We start from the raw sequence: 16,412 nt of genomic DNA, 5'->3' as shown, positions 1-16,412 counted from the left end.
CCCCTGCCCGCGCATCGCACCGGCCTGCCCACTCCGGTGCCCAGCCTCTGGCTGCCCTCCCTTCCCCGCAGGGCGGTGTGGCTCAGGGACCCAGCGTCAGATCTTGACGGGCCCTTGGCCAAGTCACTGACTCTGCTCTCACCTGCTTCAGCCACAGATAAGGAGCCTGTCCCCCTCCTCCTGGGGCTCACAGACACGACCCCCCAGTGCTCAGCACCCCAAGAGCAGGAACCGGAAAATGCCAGCCGGCCCCACGTCTGTGACTGCCAGGTGGCTCTCATTAGCAGTCGCCTCCTCAGGAGCAGCTTGGCCCCTGGAAGGTCAATGCGAATCCATCTGGAGCTACTGCTGTGCCCTGGGGGTCTTCCAGCTGAGAAAGGGGTGCCCAGGCCCGGGCTTGCTCACTGGACTTCTGCTTGTGGAAGGGCAGGTAGGTGAGAGAAAGGTCTAGACATCACCTAAGTGGCCGCAGCGTGAGGCAGACTGGATCTGAGCATCCAGGGGCCACTGTGGGGTCCTGCCCTGCCCGCCCCTAGAGACAGACTCCCCCACTTCCCACTCGCTCCTGCCAGCTGGAGTGGCATTCACACCCCTGCTGGTGTCACAGGAGGTGGGAAAAGGGGCTGGGAGACAAGGGAAGGGCCTGGGGGGCCCCTCCCAGAGTACCCCTGGCCAAGAAGTCCAGTGTACCAGCCAGAGAGAGCCCAGAGACTACTGAAGTAATTCCACAAATGTCCTAGACGAAACACCACACAGCCCAGAGAGCTCCCAGCACCTCTCATGGTCGGAGACACGGTTGAGAACCCAAGGCCGACGGGGTGAGGTCCTCAGCTGCAGTTAGCTGGCTGATGTCACCAGGTGTCCTCCTGCTTGGCAGGGCCCAGGAGAGATGAGGCCCTTCTCCCAGGGGTAGTGGGTGGTGGGCCTGGAACAGGCTTCCTTTTTTCTTTTCTTTCTTAATTTTTTTAAATCTTTTTTTTTTTTTTTTTTTTGCTTTTTAGGGCTGCACCTGTGGCATATGGATGTTCCCAGGCTAGGGGTCAAATCAGAGCTGCAGCTGCCAGCCTAAGCCACAGCCACAGCAACGCAGGATCTGAGCCACGTCTTTGATCTACACCACAAATCACAGCAACACCAGATCCTTAACCCACTGAGGGATCGAACCCACATCCTCATGGATACTAGTCGGGTTCGTTAATGCTGAGCCACAACGGGAACTCCTGGAACAGGCTCCCTCAACATGTGCCAAGTCCTCCTAGCTCCATCGCGCACTGCCGGTCTCAGCCACTTTCCATGCCAGTTCCGAGGGGCTGACTCAGTTCCCCCACGATATTTTCCAGTTTCCATCCCAGAGAAAAAGACTCTGGCCCAGTACATCTTTCCACTCTGGCCACAGGACACACTTGGCCTTCGGTCAGTTCCTATGGTGGAAGAGCAGAATCTCAAGGAACACATGTGGCCTCCTGGAAGCAGAGACTGCAGGTGCTTTCCAGTGGACCAAGTGGGAGACGGGCATGGCCTGACTCTCGGGCCCTGCCCTATAGTCCTAATGGGTTTCTGACTGGCCCAGCCAATGGAGCCTGGCTTCTGGCCTCTCCTACTGGTGCTCCACTCCCCAGGGACAGGGCCTCCCCAGAGTCCAGAACACCCCCCAGACCTCCCCCCATCAGCACCCTCAGGGGCTTGGATCCTGGTCATCGATGGGGGCAGGGGCACCTGCCCAGCACCCTCGCCTACTCTCAGCCCTGTGCCTGGAGCCCGGATACGGCCCGGCTTCCCCAGGCTCACCTGTCCTCACTGTCCCCTAAGATCCCTGCCTACATACTGTCCTCCCCAGGTTTTTTATTTTTGTTCTTGTTTTTTAGGGTCATAGGTGCAGCAAATGGAAGTTCTCTGGCTGGTGATGGAATTGGAGTTACAGCTGCTGGCCTGTGCCACAGCCACAGCAACGCCAGATCCAGCCCACGTCTGCGACCTACACTTCGGCTTATGGCAACGCCGGATCCTTATCCCACCAAGCGGGGCCAGGGATTGAACCTGCATCCTCATGCATACTAGTCAGGTTCATTTCTGCTGAGCCATGATGGGAACTCCCCTCCCCAGGTTTTTCACAAGTCCTCTCTGCCTAGAAAGTGCCCCTGAGCTGATTCCCCCCTCATCTCTTGTGGGAAAGCCACCCCCCTGGGTCCCTCCCGTACTGCCGGCATGGGGTCTGCACCCTGCCCCTAGGCTGATCGCCACTGGTCCCCAGTGTTTCCTGGCTGGCCTCACACCAACCATCACCGCCAGAAGCAATCCCAGGTCTCCAGCGGTCATGCTTCCCAAACTACCCACTGAAACCCAGAATAAGGGGTGCAGGTACGAGCAGCAGGTGAGTCAGGACCCCGGTGCGAGAGCTCCTGTTGTGGCTCAGCAGGAGCGAACCCAACTAGCCTCCATGAAGCTGTGGGTTCGATCCCTGGCCTCACTCATTGGGTTAAGGATCTGGCATTGCTGTGAGCTGTGGTGTAGCTAACAGATGTGGCTCGGATCCCGAGTTGCTGTGGCTGTGGTGTAGGCCGGCGGCTACAGCTCTGATTTTCCCCCCAGCCTGGGAACCTCCATATGCCGCAGGTGCAGCCCTGAAAAAAAAGACCCTAGTGCCAATCGGGCCACTCGGCCTCCCCATCTCTGCCTGCTCGGCCCCACAAAGGGGACACTGAGTGCAGAGACACAGGGAGGATGCCTCCCGCTCAGAGCTGATGTTCTGATGACGCAGGGCCTCCAACACTGTGCTTAAAAAGCCACCAAGCTGTACACTTTCAAAGCACAAATCCTACATCCAGAGGCTGAGGAAATGCTGGAGCCTGCTGTCCTTGGCTGGCCTCACGGCTCGCTTTGGCTGGTTTCCTGAAAGGAGACCCACGGGGAGCAGCAGGGTGGCCTGGGGAGGCCAGAGGGGCGTGAGGCAAATGGGAAAGCAGGGCAGACCCCGACGGCGAGTCACAGAGGCCGGTCCTGCTGGACTCCCAGCCCCCAAGGCAACTCTGAGGGGACGGGCTTATGGGCCATCTCCCTGGCGTGTGATCCACCCACGCGGAGGGGGCAGGATGAGGCCAGGGTTTGGGCCTCCCCCTCCCCCTTGCTCACGGCAGGCCATGCACCAGCGCAGCAGGAGAGGAGCAACTGGGCCAGGTGGTGAGCAGGGCACAGCCAGGCTGCAGGCATTTTCCTATCAGAGGAGGCTCCCTGACTCTAGCATGGTATGGACCCCGTCACCCCTTTAAAAGCTGCTTGTTACAAGCACAGGTTACATGTTGAGTCCTGGGCTCACATCCTGTCTCTGCCCCTTACAAGCTATGCGACCCTGGGCAAGTTGCTTACCCACTCCGAGCCTCCATCTTCTCATGTGCAAAATGAGAAAAAATAATCCCCCTTGGAGGAGGCTGGGAGGATACATTTGATATCCCACGCAGCCTAGTCTAACCCGGGAGCTGGTAACACCCAGTCTCTGCCCGGCCCCTCTGGGTTTGGCAGGACAGGGCTTTTGCAGGAAAAGAACGAGCACCCAGATGAGACCGCAGACAGGCAGGTGCGGGCCCAGCGCCCTGGGGTGGCCCCACACCACCAGCACGTTTCCTGGCCCTCTCTGGTTATGTTTGAAATGTTTATTTCTTTTAAAAGATACGAAGTAAGGAGTTCCTGCTGTGGCACGACAGGATTGGCGGTGTCTTGGGAGCACTATGACACAGGTTCGATCCCCAGCCTGGCACAGTGGGTTAAGGATCTGGTGTTGCCTCAGCTGCGGCTGGGGCTTAGGTTGAGACTGGGGTTTAGCTCTGATCCCTGGCCAGGAAACTCCAGATGCCTCGGGGCGGCCAAAAAAGAAACAGGAGAAAAAAAAAAAGATATGAGGTAAGCATGACCTGATGCTAATATCTCATTTCCAAGCTGGGTACACAGGTGTGTGTTTTACTGTCTGCTATATTTTATGTCTGAGATGTTTCATAACCAACATTTTTTAAAAACATAAATATGAAAGTATGAAGGGACAGCAAAGGGTCTCCTTCTCCTCTTCACAAGGACCACCCGGTGAGCTCAGGCCCTGGGAGCTCCTCTGAAGAGCGAGGGTAAGGCAGCTGTCCCCTGACTCCACGGTTTGTGGACTTGACCTTGAGGAGGTTACCTGGAAGTGAGCCCTCCCTCTGCTCTGGCCCACCTTCTGCGCACTCTCGGCTACCCCCACCTGGCTTCTGGAACCCTCTGGGGTTGGCACGCAAATCCCATAATAGAGGGGAAAGACGGGCCCTTTGGCCGTGGCCGATTTCTTGGGCCTCGCCTCTGCCCTTGGAAGGCTCAGAGCCACTGTGGGCCTACGAGGAGGTGGGAGCGTGCCATGCGGGACCTTCCAGGCACAGAGCCGGGGGGTGGGAGGCAGGCTAATGAGGCTGGATTGCTCTTGTAAGCCTCGTCTTTCCTCCCCAGCCTCTGAAAAGGCAGCTCATAACTTTATCTCAACACACAAAAGGGCCTTCCTGTTCCCGATGCACAGTGTAAACACACAGCTCCCCGGAGCAGGCCCCTCAGGACCCTGGTGGGTGACTGTCACGCAGCCCAACAGGAAACGCAGACAACGCCCTCCCTGCCAGCGCCAGCGCCTCCTCCCCAAACCACCGCCGGAGGCCAGGACGCTGGGCTCACAGAACCCTCCCGACCCAGGATGCTCCAGACACCAGAACCCTGCCTGTCCCGCAGGGCATCTGGGAAGGCAGCCTGCCCCTCCCCGAGCTGGTAGGATGGGGAGTCTGCCAGGTCCCCAAGAGGAGATCCGATCTCCGGCTCAGGTGGCTTGTCCTGTGTGTGGACATGCAGGGGACAGAGAAAGGGACGGAGGAAGGAAACAGACGTGAACGCTGAGAAAGAGGGACTAGGGGAAGTGGGCAAAGGCAACGCCCCAAAGGTCACCCAAGCCCAGCCTCCCACATCACGGCACAGGTCGATTGATTTGGTACCAGCGGCAACACCACAGAGACCCACTTACGGAGCGTCCACCCCACAGGGAAGCAGCCCTCTCTCCTGAATGCGGCCTCTGCACCCTGGCTGCTTCTGCGGGGAGGCGGCCCCCGGGCCCGTCCCCTCCCCAGGGCCTGTCCCCTCCCCAGGGAGGGGACGTCAAGCCTCCATGAGCATCAGGCCCTCCATTCTCAGGAACATGCCAGGCCGGCCCTGCAGCGATGGGGGCCTGGGGTTCCCTCGGGCAGATCCTTATCCCCCAACTGCTCTGGAAAATGGGGGCTTCTCTGCCCCCATTCCATCTGGGGGTGAAGCAGGCTCTACTCAATAGCTAAGTAACGAGCCCATGACCAAACAACTCTCCTGAATCAAGGGCTGTTGCCATGGAAATGGGGAGGGGCCACCTTGTGTCCCTCCCTTCAGACCCCACTTTGGGACCAGCCTCTGCCGGGGTGCCCACAGCTCCTCCGACTGGGTGCGCGCTCCCTGCCCAGCCAACCACGCAGGCCCTCTTGCCCCCAACCTTGACCCCACACCCAGGGGCCCCCACACGCCATGTGCCGGTCCCCACTCCCACTCCCTGTCGGGGAGCCATCCTGGACCCGTCCCGCTGTGTGCCTGCAGGAACAGGACTGACTCCACAGGGGGAGCTCCACACACGAGCAGTACTCCACCCCAAGAACAGCCCACCCTGGGAGCACCCCTCACTTCAGCACCCACCCCAGGGGCACCCACCCTGGAACACCTCAAGCTAGAAGCACCCACCCCAGAACACCCCATACTGGGCACCCCACACTAGAAGCACCCCAGACAACCCCACATTGGGAGCACACACACTAGGGCACTTCACCACAGAGCACCCCACACTGGGACACTCCACCCTGGGAGCTGGCCTTGACCCTGTGCTTCCCGGGGCCTTTTGAGCATCCTCCTGCAGAGGGAGGAGCTCCGCCAGCCGGCTCGGAGCTCATTCACTCCTCCTGCCGGTGGCACTGGGCTCTACACCCCCAGTAGGACAAGGCAGGGGACAGACTCACCCCCAGGATGACAGCAGAGGAGACACACTCCCCCCTGGTTGGCACCAAAAGACTGAGCCCAGACGTGCCCCTCCCTCAGGGAGCCAGAGCCCATCCCTCTGCCCCTGCCCAGGACACAGAGCCACGGCTCCCTGCACGCCTCTCTCCATCACGCACGATGCTGCTTCCCAGGTGCCTCCAGGGCCCCCCCTTTGCCCTCCCACCTCTCCAGCTCTCGAGCTCGGAAACTGACTCTCAGCTCAGTAACAGCCCCCATCACCATGTCCTCAGCAGGGGCTGAGTTGGAAAAGTGCAATTTATATGACCAAACAAGCATGGCAGGGACCTGGCCTGTTCTGGGGTTCACCAGGGGTCGGGGGTCCCTCTGTCCAAACAAAATGGAGCCCTTCTCTACTCCACTGGTCCTGGGCTACCCTTCACCCCCCAAACCCCAAACAGGCCTCCTGGGGGCCCACGGCACTCTGCTTCCGTCACCTCGAGCCCATCCCATCGCTTCATCTGTGACTCCTCTTAACCCTCCCGTCCATGGAAGGAAACCAAAATCCACGTGTTGCCAACAGCCGTAACCCTGGTATCTGTGACTGTGACTGGATTTGGCAATAGGGTCGTTAAAGTGGTAACAGTTAAAATGGGGGCGTGAGGGCGGAGCCTCACATCCCACACGACTGGATGCAGCGGGAAGACCGTGTGAGAACACAGGGGAGCGGCTATCTACAAGCCAAGGAGAGAGGCCCTGGGATGCCTTGAGCTTGGACTCCCAGCCTCCAGAAGTCTGAGATCAATCTGTGCCCTTTAAGCTGCCCAGTCTGTGGTGCTTTGTTACACAGCCTGAGCTGACTGGTACACTGGGGGCAGGGCTCAGAGGATGCACGAGGGTGGGGCCAGGCAGGTCTCACCTCCAGACAGATGATGGAGCCCTGGTGCTCCCGGAACACGCGCAGCGGCTCCCCACTCAGGATGTCCCAGGCGCGGATGGTGGCGTCGGTGCTGCCGGTGAAGGCTGTGTGGCCAGGTGTGTCCAACACCAGGCAGAGCACGGCGCCCGTGTGGCCCCGCAGCGTCTGGTGGCAGCAGCCACTGGCCACCTGCCACACCTTGGCTGTGCCGTCTGTGCTTCCCGTCACCAGAAGCCCCCCAGCCACGGCCTCCTCCACGCAGGGAGCCCCAGGCAGGTCCCAGGGGGCAGAGTAGGCTAGAGTCAGCACACAGTTGCGGTGGCCCCGGAACTCCCGCGACACCTGCCCTTTGTCTACACTCCAGGCGCGAGCTGTCCGGTCATAGGAACTGCTGAAGAGCTGGTTGTTGGTGACCAGGATCCTGGTGGCAAGAGGGGGAGGGTCCAGGGTCAGAGGGCGCAGAGGGGGCCAGCGGGCTGTCATAAGGTCCCTTTGGCTGGCGCCTGACATGTTCACCGAGCCCAGGCGATGGAGGAGAACATGCAATGCTCCCATCTCAAGGCTGAAGCATCTCGAGCCTCCTGCTCCAGGGGGACAGCAAAGGGGCAGAAGAGCCGGAGGCAGAGCAGAGATCTCCCAAGCAGTCAGTGTTCATGGTTCTTTTTTTTTTTTTTTCAAAGTATAGCTGGTTTACAGTGTTGTGTCACTTGCTGCTGTACAGCACGGTGACCCAGCCATACGTAGAGACAGTCTTTTCCTTGGACCGACGTCTATCAAGTTCTGTCCCAGGAGATTGGATATGGTTCCCTGTGCTGTGCAGTGAGACCTGCTTCCTAATTCTCATCCTCATGCTGATGCAGGCTGAGAGCTTCTCCCCGAAACACACGTCTGTCCGTGTGTAACTTCAAAGGGCCCCTTTACACACCCCCGACAAAGTGAATCTGGCATGGGGTGTGTCGTCCATATGGGGACAGAGGGTCAGGATCCCAGTGACAGGGAAGCCTTGTGCCCCCTCTTTTTTTGTTTGTTTCTTGTTTTTTTTTAGCTTTTCAGGGCCGAACGCACTGGCATATGGCGGTTCCCAGGCTAGGGGTTGAAACGGAGCTACAGCTCCCGGCCCACACCACAGACACAGCAACTCAGGATCAGAGACGCATCTGTGACCTACCCCACAGCTCACAGCTATGCTGGATCCTTAACCCACTGAGCGAGGCCAGGGATCAAACCCGCGTCCTCATGGATCCTAGTCGAGTTCATTAACTGCTGAGCCACGACAGGAGCTCCTGTGCCCGCTCTTTTAAAAGTCTTGGCCAGTGAGCTTAGCACGGGCAGGAGGAGAGATGATCGTTCCGACCGCCTCTGGGCTGTCTCACTTCCTGCAAATATCAGGAAGCAGCGCTGCCCACGGCTCCTTCCCTGAAACCGGGAGATACGCTCTCACCACGTGTGTGTTTCTACAGGGAAGTGATGACATGTGGCCTCAGGGGATGGTCTGGGGGCCGGAGTCCTGCTGGGTGCAGCCTGGCGTGAGAGGGCAGGGGCACCAGGCCGGGCTGGGCCCCCAGGAGCGTACACGCCAAGCCCAGCTCTGAAAACATGAGAAGTGAGGGCCACGTCCTCCGGGACATGGCTCACTTGTGAGCAGTTACTTAATGATGCACATGTCTACGCGGAGCTAGTGTTCAAGACAGCCAATGGCGGGCACGCGCGTGTGTGTGTGGTGTGTACATGAGTGAGTACGTGCACCTGTGTGTGAATATCCGCGTGTGCTGCGCGTGCACTCGGGAGACGCCAGACCCGGCGGAGCATCATGTCTCGCCCTCGTCTCCAGGTTTACTCTGGAGGAGCAGGTGAATCGTTTCCAGCACACCCTGAGAGCTCACTGGTCACGTGAGGGGTGGCCTCCTCCCCTGTCCCATCCTGTCAGCCCTTCCACCGCTCACAGCCTCACAAGAAGAGACTCGGTCACCAGCTTCCTTCTCCAGAAAGAGTTCTGCGAAGAGCCCAGCGGGAGCGGAGTCCCGGGTCCTAAACTCAGCCCCCCGCACCCCGAGCCTGCTTGGCCCTGGTCTCCCAGGTCCCAGGCCTCCCCTACTCCGGCTAAGGGAGGGGGGCTGGAACTGAGCTCTATGGGGGTCCCACTGGGGTCCTTCTCCACTCAGAATATGCGGAGTTAACACAACTCTTCCACCTGGCAGCTCGGGGATGTCACTGTGTTCCCGCCCCGAGAGAGCGCCTTCTGATGGACAGGTCCTCCTGCCAGTCAGTGACGGCCTCACCCGCCCCTCCCACCCACTGTGCTGGACCATTGGGCTGCATGGGTCCCACGTGGACTCAGGCACCACAAAGCCCATGCTGCCAGCATCCCCTCTGGCTGAGGACATTCTTCTGTCACCACCACAACGGCACCCCAAACACCCACTCACCCAGGGCCCCTTCCTTGCTCTTAACTTTCCAGGCAGGTGCCCCTCCTGGCCAAGAGGGCCTGAGGACCGGTGCCCAGACTCCTGCTCATACTGGGCATCCCCTGGGGAGCTTGAGGCAGCTGCAAGTGACAGAAAGAGTGTCCAATTGATCTGATCAGCAAGGAATTTCTTTCTTTCTTTCTTTCTTTTTTCTTTCTTTTTTTTTTTTTTTTTTGCTTTCTAGGGCTGTACCTGCGGCATATGGAAGTTCCCAGGCTAAGGGTTGAATCAGAGCTACAGCTGCTGGCCTACACCACAGCCACAGCAACTCGGGATCCGAGCGACGTCTGCGACCTACACCACAGCTCACGGCAACGCCGGATCCTTAACCCACTGAGCGAGGCCAGGGATCGAACCCGCAACCTCATGGTTCCTAGTCAGATTTGTTAACCGCTGAGCCACGACAGGAGCTTCTGATCAGCAAGGAATTTCCATGGCTCAGCCCAGACCCAAACTCAACAAGGAAAGGCAAAGTCAAACCTCGTGAGAAGGAGGGACTGAGCTATTTTCAACAGCAACACGGAGAGGAGAGGTTTACAAATACCCTTGACTCTCTTCAGAACAATCCCCATTGCGCTCCTCCTCCCAGGCCCTGGTCCGCTATCAGGTACCAATTAATCCATCTCCTCTGGAATGCGTTCCCATCAGTTGGAGCTTCGCCCCCCAGTGCCTTGCCCTGAGCCCAGCAAGGGGCAGATGTGCTGCCGGAGCCAAAGGGGTGTTTGTTGGTGGTGCCGCCTCTCCCTCACCCCCGCCTCCCAACCTCCAACCTGCAGCTCTGGGCAGTTAGCACTTGTCACACCCGGGGACACTTCTGTCCTGGGCCTCCCATTGCCACGTGCCTCTGATCACCTCCCCACACGTCCACAAGTGTTTCCCACAAAAAATTAGTTCCCCCAAGACAGGGGCCCCACAGCATACATCTCTGAACCCTGGGACTCAGCCAGGTACCATGACAAGAGGCAATGTCCTGACTGCCTGGTGGCCTGGGGTGCCCGGGCTACACTGACCTGTTCACAATGGATGTGTGTCCCCGGAACACCTGCAGACACTGCCCGGTCAGCACGTCCCACTTCCGGATGGTGCAGTCAGCGCTGCACGTGAAGGCAGCTTCGTCCTCCAGCTGGCAGAAGGTCACGTAGCTTTCGTGTCCTGCAGACGAGGGCCAGTGTGAGCGTAGCCAGCTCCTGTTTCTCTTGGAGAATGGTTGAGATGGGGGAGGCGGGAAAAAAGCAGGGGGCAGAGAGCGTTTGAATCCAGAAGTGACGCACTTAAATCTGAGATGATGACTTAAATCTGGAAGAGTCTCAAGAGCCACGGGGAGCCAGGAACAATTCAGGGGACATGCAGCCTGCCCGGAATCCTTTTGTTCCCTGATCTTCCTCTCACTCCTTCTGCCCTCCTCTCCTTCCCTCTCCCTTCTCACTCATCTCCTTTCAGTCTTCTTCAAACTTTTCAGCTGTTCGTACTCACTCAGTCATTCAACAAACCCCATGTTACAAAGGCAGAAAGTATAGAGGCCAAGGGCATGGTCTTCGGAGCCAGAACGCTGGGCTAGCGTCCTGTGCCTCTATTTCCTCACCTGAAACGGGGAGAGTGATGATGCCTATCTCATGCGGCGGTGGGCGGGGGGTGGGGGTTGTTGGGCAGACTGAGTACATGCCAGGTGCCAGCTGTGCTTTCATTTGGGGAGAGACACCGTGATAGGCAGAACACTGGCCCCAAAAATAGCACATCCTAATTGCAAAATCCTAGAAATGTTACCTTTTGCGGAAACAGATACATTGATAGATGTAATTAAGAGACAGGGAGATTCTCCTGGCTATGGGGTCAGACCCTAAAGGCCATTGTGAGCATCCTTTTTTTGTTTTTTTTTTGTTTTTTTTTTTGGCTTTTTGTCATTTCTTGGGCCGCTCCCGTGGCATATGGAAGTTCCCAGGCTAGGGGTCGAATGGGAGCTGTAGCCGCCGGCCTACAGCAGAGCCACAGCAACATGGGATCCGAGCCGCGTCTGTGACCTCCACCACAGCTCACGGCAACGCTGGATCCCCAACCCACTGAGCAAGGCCAGGGATCGAACCCGCAACCTCATGGCTCCTAGTCGGATTCGTTAACCACTGAGCCATGATGGGAACTCCGTGAGCGTCCTTATGAGAAGGAGGCAGGGGACGATCTGAGGACAGAGAAGATGGAGCCGAGACTTGCAGGTGCTGGCCCTGAAGATTGGAGGGGCGCGGCCACAAGCCGAGGGGGGCAGCAGGCACCAGCGGCTGGAAAGGCAGCCACCTTCTCCCCTGCAGGTTTCAGAGGGACCGCAGCCCTGCCCACACCTTCATAACCATCCCTGTGATACTGACTTTGGACGTTCGGCCTCCAGACTGTGTCGGAACGAACCTGTTTTAAGGCAACCCAGTGTAACCACTGGTCCCAGCAGCCACAGGACACGAATCCAAGATAATTTAGACACGTTGCCTGCCTTCAAAGGGAGCAGCCAGCCCAGCAGGACAGACAGCTGAGCATGACACATGCTGGGACAGAGCGTGACAAGGGTCACAGAGCAGAAGCCTGGGTGTGGCAGGTGAGGAAGGGTCTCTATGGTGCTGTGTCCATCAGAAGAAGAGGAAGAGCGTGTGGAGAGGCGATGACACAGGGCTGAAGGGGTGACTGGAGCAGATACGGCACAGGTGCAAGTCTGGGACAGGGAGGGGGCCACGCAGTCTGGGGTCTCAGCCAAGTGCGCCTGGGTGGTTGTCAGACCTTTTGACTCTCACCTTGGCTGTGGGCTGTTTATGCCTCGAGCATCATTAAGCAGCTCAGGGGAGACCTCAACCCCTGGATCCACTAGGGCCTGTTTTTCAACCAGTTTCAACTGAAACTGACTCTCTTTTTTTTTTTTTTTGACTGTGCCCTCGGCATACAGGAGTCCCCAGGCCAGGGATGGATCCCGTGCCACAGTAGTGACCCGAGCCACAGCACTGAAAACACCGGCTCCTTAACACTCAGCCACCAAAGAACTCCAAAACTGACTCTCTCCCTATTTTTTCCTTTTTCTTTTTTTTTTTTTTTTTTTGCTTTTTAGGGCCACACCCACTGCTTATGTAGATTCCCAGGCCAGGGGTCAAATGAATAGGAGCTACAGCCACTGGCCTACACCACAGCCACAGCAATGCAGATCCGAGCTGTGTCTGCGACCTACACCACAGCTCACGGCAACACCGGATCCCTGACCCACTGAGCGAGGCCAGGGATCGAACGTCCATCCTCATGGATACTGGTCAGATACGTTTCTGCTGCGCCACGATGGGAACTCCCCAAAACCGACTCTCTCAGAGGAGAATTCAGGGACCAGAAAATCAAGAGAATCAAAGGAACGTTAGATGAAGAGCCATTTCACAGGTGAGGAGACCGATGACTTCAAATAGTAACATATGTGAGTGATGTGTTTACTACATCGAGGATTTTGATCGGATTTAAAGTTTCATCTAGATGCCTGCTAATCAGTAGAGATTTAGAATCTCCTGGACAGTTTCAAGCTGATTCACAATTTTTTTTTTTCTGGCCCTGGGTTCAAGCTTATTCTTGGAAGAATCCAACTTCCTGGGTTCTAAGAAACAGAATTTTTTTTTTTAAAGTAAGAAAAAAAAGATGTTTTTCCATCTTCTTGGATAGCACATACCAGGCCTCCAGAAAAACGTTTGTATGACTTAACTAAACACCAGAAGAGCTGCCAGCTGCTGCCCCGGAAGAAGCACCCCACTTTTAAAAGTTGAGGGCAAAATGCATTGGCAAAATGCAGTCCAGCTCTTCGCCAACCCTGAAATGTTTATAAAATATTTAAGGAGTGTCAGCGAGCCTTCCCTAAGACCAGATCTGCGGTCAGGAGGGCCCGGAACCGTGCGACGAATATCAGGCTTCCTCAGGTGGCTGGAAGGTGGCCAGGGAGCTGGTCCTGCCCAGCTCATGTCCTCAGCCCCTGGCTAACCAAGGCCAAGAGGGGCTCCCTCGGGGCGTCACCTCCCTTCCAGGTGACCATCTCAATAGCAACTAATGGCAGGAAGGGAGAGTGCCAAGCGGACCTGCCAATCAGGCCAGGGAAAGCGCTGAAAACCCAAGCATGGCATCTCTGCTCACTGAAACCGCAGCCACTAACCAGGCGCTCTAAGGATCCTGAGAGCTCTTCCGACATGTGAGGTTACAAAGATGATATATTGGAGCTCCCGCTGTGGCTCAGCAGGTTGAGAACCTGACTAGTGTCTGTGAGGATGCAGGTTCAATCCCTGGCTTCGCTCAGTGGGTTAAGGATCTGGTGTTGTGGCAAGTTGCGGCATAGGTCACAGATGTGGCTTGGATCCCGTGGCTGTGGCTGTGGTGTAGGCCAGCAGCTGCCACTCTGATTTGACCCCTAGCCTGGGAACCTCCCCAAGCCGTGGAGAAAAAAAAAAGAAGAGGATATATTCACTGATTGCAAATCAAAAGAAATGCAAACACATATAAACAAAGACTTAGAGAAAAGAGGTGATAGTGAAAAGAAGTTTTTGAAAAAAAAAAGAAGTTTTTCAATGTGAAAAACCTTATCTCTGAAGCTGGGCCAGGCTGACCCTCTGTGCTCTCAGGGGCCTGGCCGAGCTGGCTGGGGCTCCCTGCATGGGTCAAGGTCCTCCTCCCATGCTCAGGTCCCTTCCAGGGGGACCAGACAGATGCCCGCCTCACATCTGACAACCCCAGCGAGCTGACTTGTAGCACAAGAGCCCTGGGGGTTTGCGAACATGCCCACCCCCCACACACACTATAATCCACAGACTAATGACAGGGCTGCATGGCCTGAGGGCCGGCAGGGTCACAGAGGATGGATAAAGGAGGGCTGGGAGGAGGGAGGGCCTCTCACGTCTCCAGGGACCTCGGCCATGAGCTGCTGGAATTATGCAGAATAAGCAAAAATAAAGGCCAAACTAAAAATAAATATTTTTGAAGGGATGTAGAATGCAGATAAAATGTGGTTATTATGTTCAAAAGAATATGCTGAGGCTCAGGGTTTGCTGCCAAGGTAGTCGGCCCCTCCCGCCTCCCAGCTCCACGGTCCCAAGGCGCCCTGTCCACGTGCAGGGCGGCTCGCAGCGCTGGAGCCCCCGGTCTGCAGTGGTGGAGGGGCCGGGCCCAGCTGAACTCACGGTCCGCTCAGCATGGAAAGTGGGGCCTCCACTCCCGCTGATGCCCCTGGCGTTTTCCCTCTGGGCCAGCGGGTCCCTGCCCCTTCTCCAGCCTGCTCCCTGTGGCTCTCCCACCCCCTGTGGGCTCCCTGTCCCCCCACTGCCCGCAGGGCTCAGACAGTCGGGAGCCCCAGCAAGAGCATCTAGGTCAGGAAATGTTGGCCCAGGCTCTCAAACCACAGCCGCGCCTCCCCGGCCCTTTCCAGGCTGCAGTGACCGCTCCCACCTTCCCTCCTTCAGGCCGGGGGACAGCAACCGACAGCCCTGCTGCTACTTGCCGCAGGTACTGTGGCTCCCCATGCCCTGCAAGCATCCCTGTAGGAAACTCTCCTGGCTTTAACATTTTGTTTTTATTTATTTATTTATTGCTTTTTAGGGCTGCACCCACGGCATATGGAGGTTCCCAGGCTAGGGGTCGAATCGGAGCTGCAGCCGTCGGCCTACACCCCAGCCACAGCAGTGCAGGATCCGAGCCGCGTCTGTAACCTACACCACAGCTCACGGCAACGCCAGATCCTTAACCCACTGAGCAACGCCAGGGATCAAACCTGCAACCTCACGGTTCCTAGTCAGATTTGTTTCTGCTGAGCCACGACGGAGTGACCATTGTGAAGTGGTACTTGCAAACCTTGGGCCATCTGCCCCCAAGTTCCCAGCCTGGGCTGAGGCTCTATAGTCACTGCCGCCACCATGGGCCCTGTCCTCAGCCCAGCTTCTCTCGCCCCACGACCTTGACCCTGCGCTCCTGCCTCCCTCTCCATCCTCCGGAACCCTCAAGGGAGTTCACCTCCCCCTGGAGAGTGGTCTCTGCAGAGCCGAAGAACGCCCTGCCAGCGTGGGCTTCCTTCCCATCCACACTTAAAACAAACTGCCTTTTGATGGAATTCTTCCTTGACCGAGACAAAGTTAATAATGATCTGTTTATGTCTGAGAGCCTGCCCTGTGCTCCACAGGCCCTCTTACAAATATGTATGCGATGACTCGGCAATCCCGCTTCTGGGCAAATGCCCAAGAGAATGGAAAGCAGGGCGCGGAAGGCACATTTGCACACCCATGTTCACGGCAGCATCATGCACAACGGTCAGGGGAAACGGCCCAAGCGTTCACCGACCGACGATCACACAATGGGCCAGTATCCGGCCCTCAAAGGGAAGGACATCGGGGCCCACGCTGCCACCTTGGGAACGCTGCACTCAGTGAAAGGAGCCAGTCACAGGAAGACAAACAACGCACGATGCCACTTATACAAGGTACCTGGAAGAGTCAGGTTCCTGGAGCAGAAAGTACAGCAGCGAGGGCCCGGGGCTGAGGGAGGGAGGGAGGAATGGGGTTTTGTTCAATGGGGACAGTTTCAGTTTTGCTTCAAGGTGAAAAAGTCCTAGAGACGGTGGTGGTGACGGTTGCACATTTTGAACCTTGAAGATCTCTGAACTGTACACTGAAAAAATGATTAAGATGGTACATTTGTATGTCAGGAGGTTTTTCAAGTGACAATTAAAAATTGCCTTGGTTTCAGGCCCTCTTGAGCCAAGAGGTGAACTCTGCCTACCCCAGGTCACTGAGTTCCCGCTCATGGGAAGTTCAAGGGCACACAGCCCCTCGGCGTAGCAATCATTCTTTCAGTCCAATCTGCCAGTTCCCCAGGGCGAGATCCGAGACTCTTGCACCTTTGAATCTGACACAGGCACCCAGCCCAGGCAAGCCACCAGGCGGGCGAGGGGGAAAGGGCTCTGGACCAGGAGGGAGGGGCACAGAGGGCTGGCCAGCCTCAGTTTCCTCATCCACAAAATGGGGATGCTAAGGCATCCCTGTTGT

The 16,412-nt window shown here is 57.2% G+C and overlaps 1 protein-coding gene across 5 annotated transcripts in view; it reads right to left on the bottom strand.

Annotated features, from left to right (window-relative positions):
• The window catches only part of WDR86 (WD repeat domain 86), a 47,726-nt gene that overhangs the window by 16,856 nt on the left and 14,458 nt on the right, over positions 1-16,412 (bottom strand). For all 5 annotated transcript variants that reach the window (XM_021079225.1, XM_021079223.1, XM_021079224.1 and 2 more), the window contains 2 exons: positions 10,401-10,542; positions 6,926-7,346 (listed from right to left, as the gene is read on the bottom strand). In XM_021079225.1, the coding sequence (XP_020934884.1) occupies positions 6,926-7,346; positions 10,401-10,542 (563 nt within the window). The remainder of the gene's footprint in view (positions 1-6,925; positions 7,347-10,400; positions 10,543-16,412) is intronic.

Source organism: Sus scrofa, chromosome 18 (assembly GCF_000003025.6).
Source record: "Sus scrofa isolate TJ Tabasco breed Duroc chromosome 18, Sscrofa11.1, whole genome shotgun sequence".
NCBI lineage: Eukaryota > Metazoa > Chordata > Mammalia > Artiodactyla > Suidae > Sus > Sus scrofa.
Note: the sequence above shows the minus strand (reverse complement) of the source record. Positions and strands in the feature narration are given on the sequence as shown.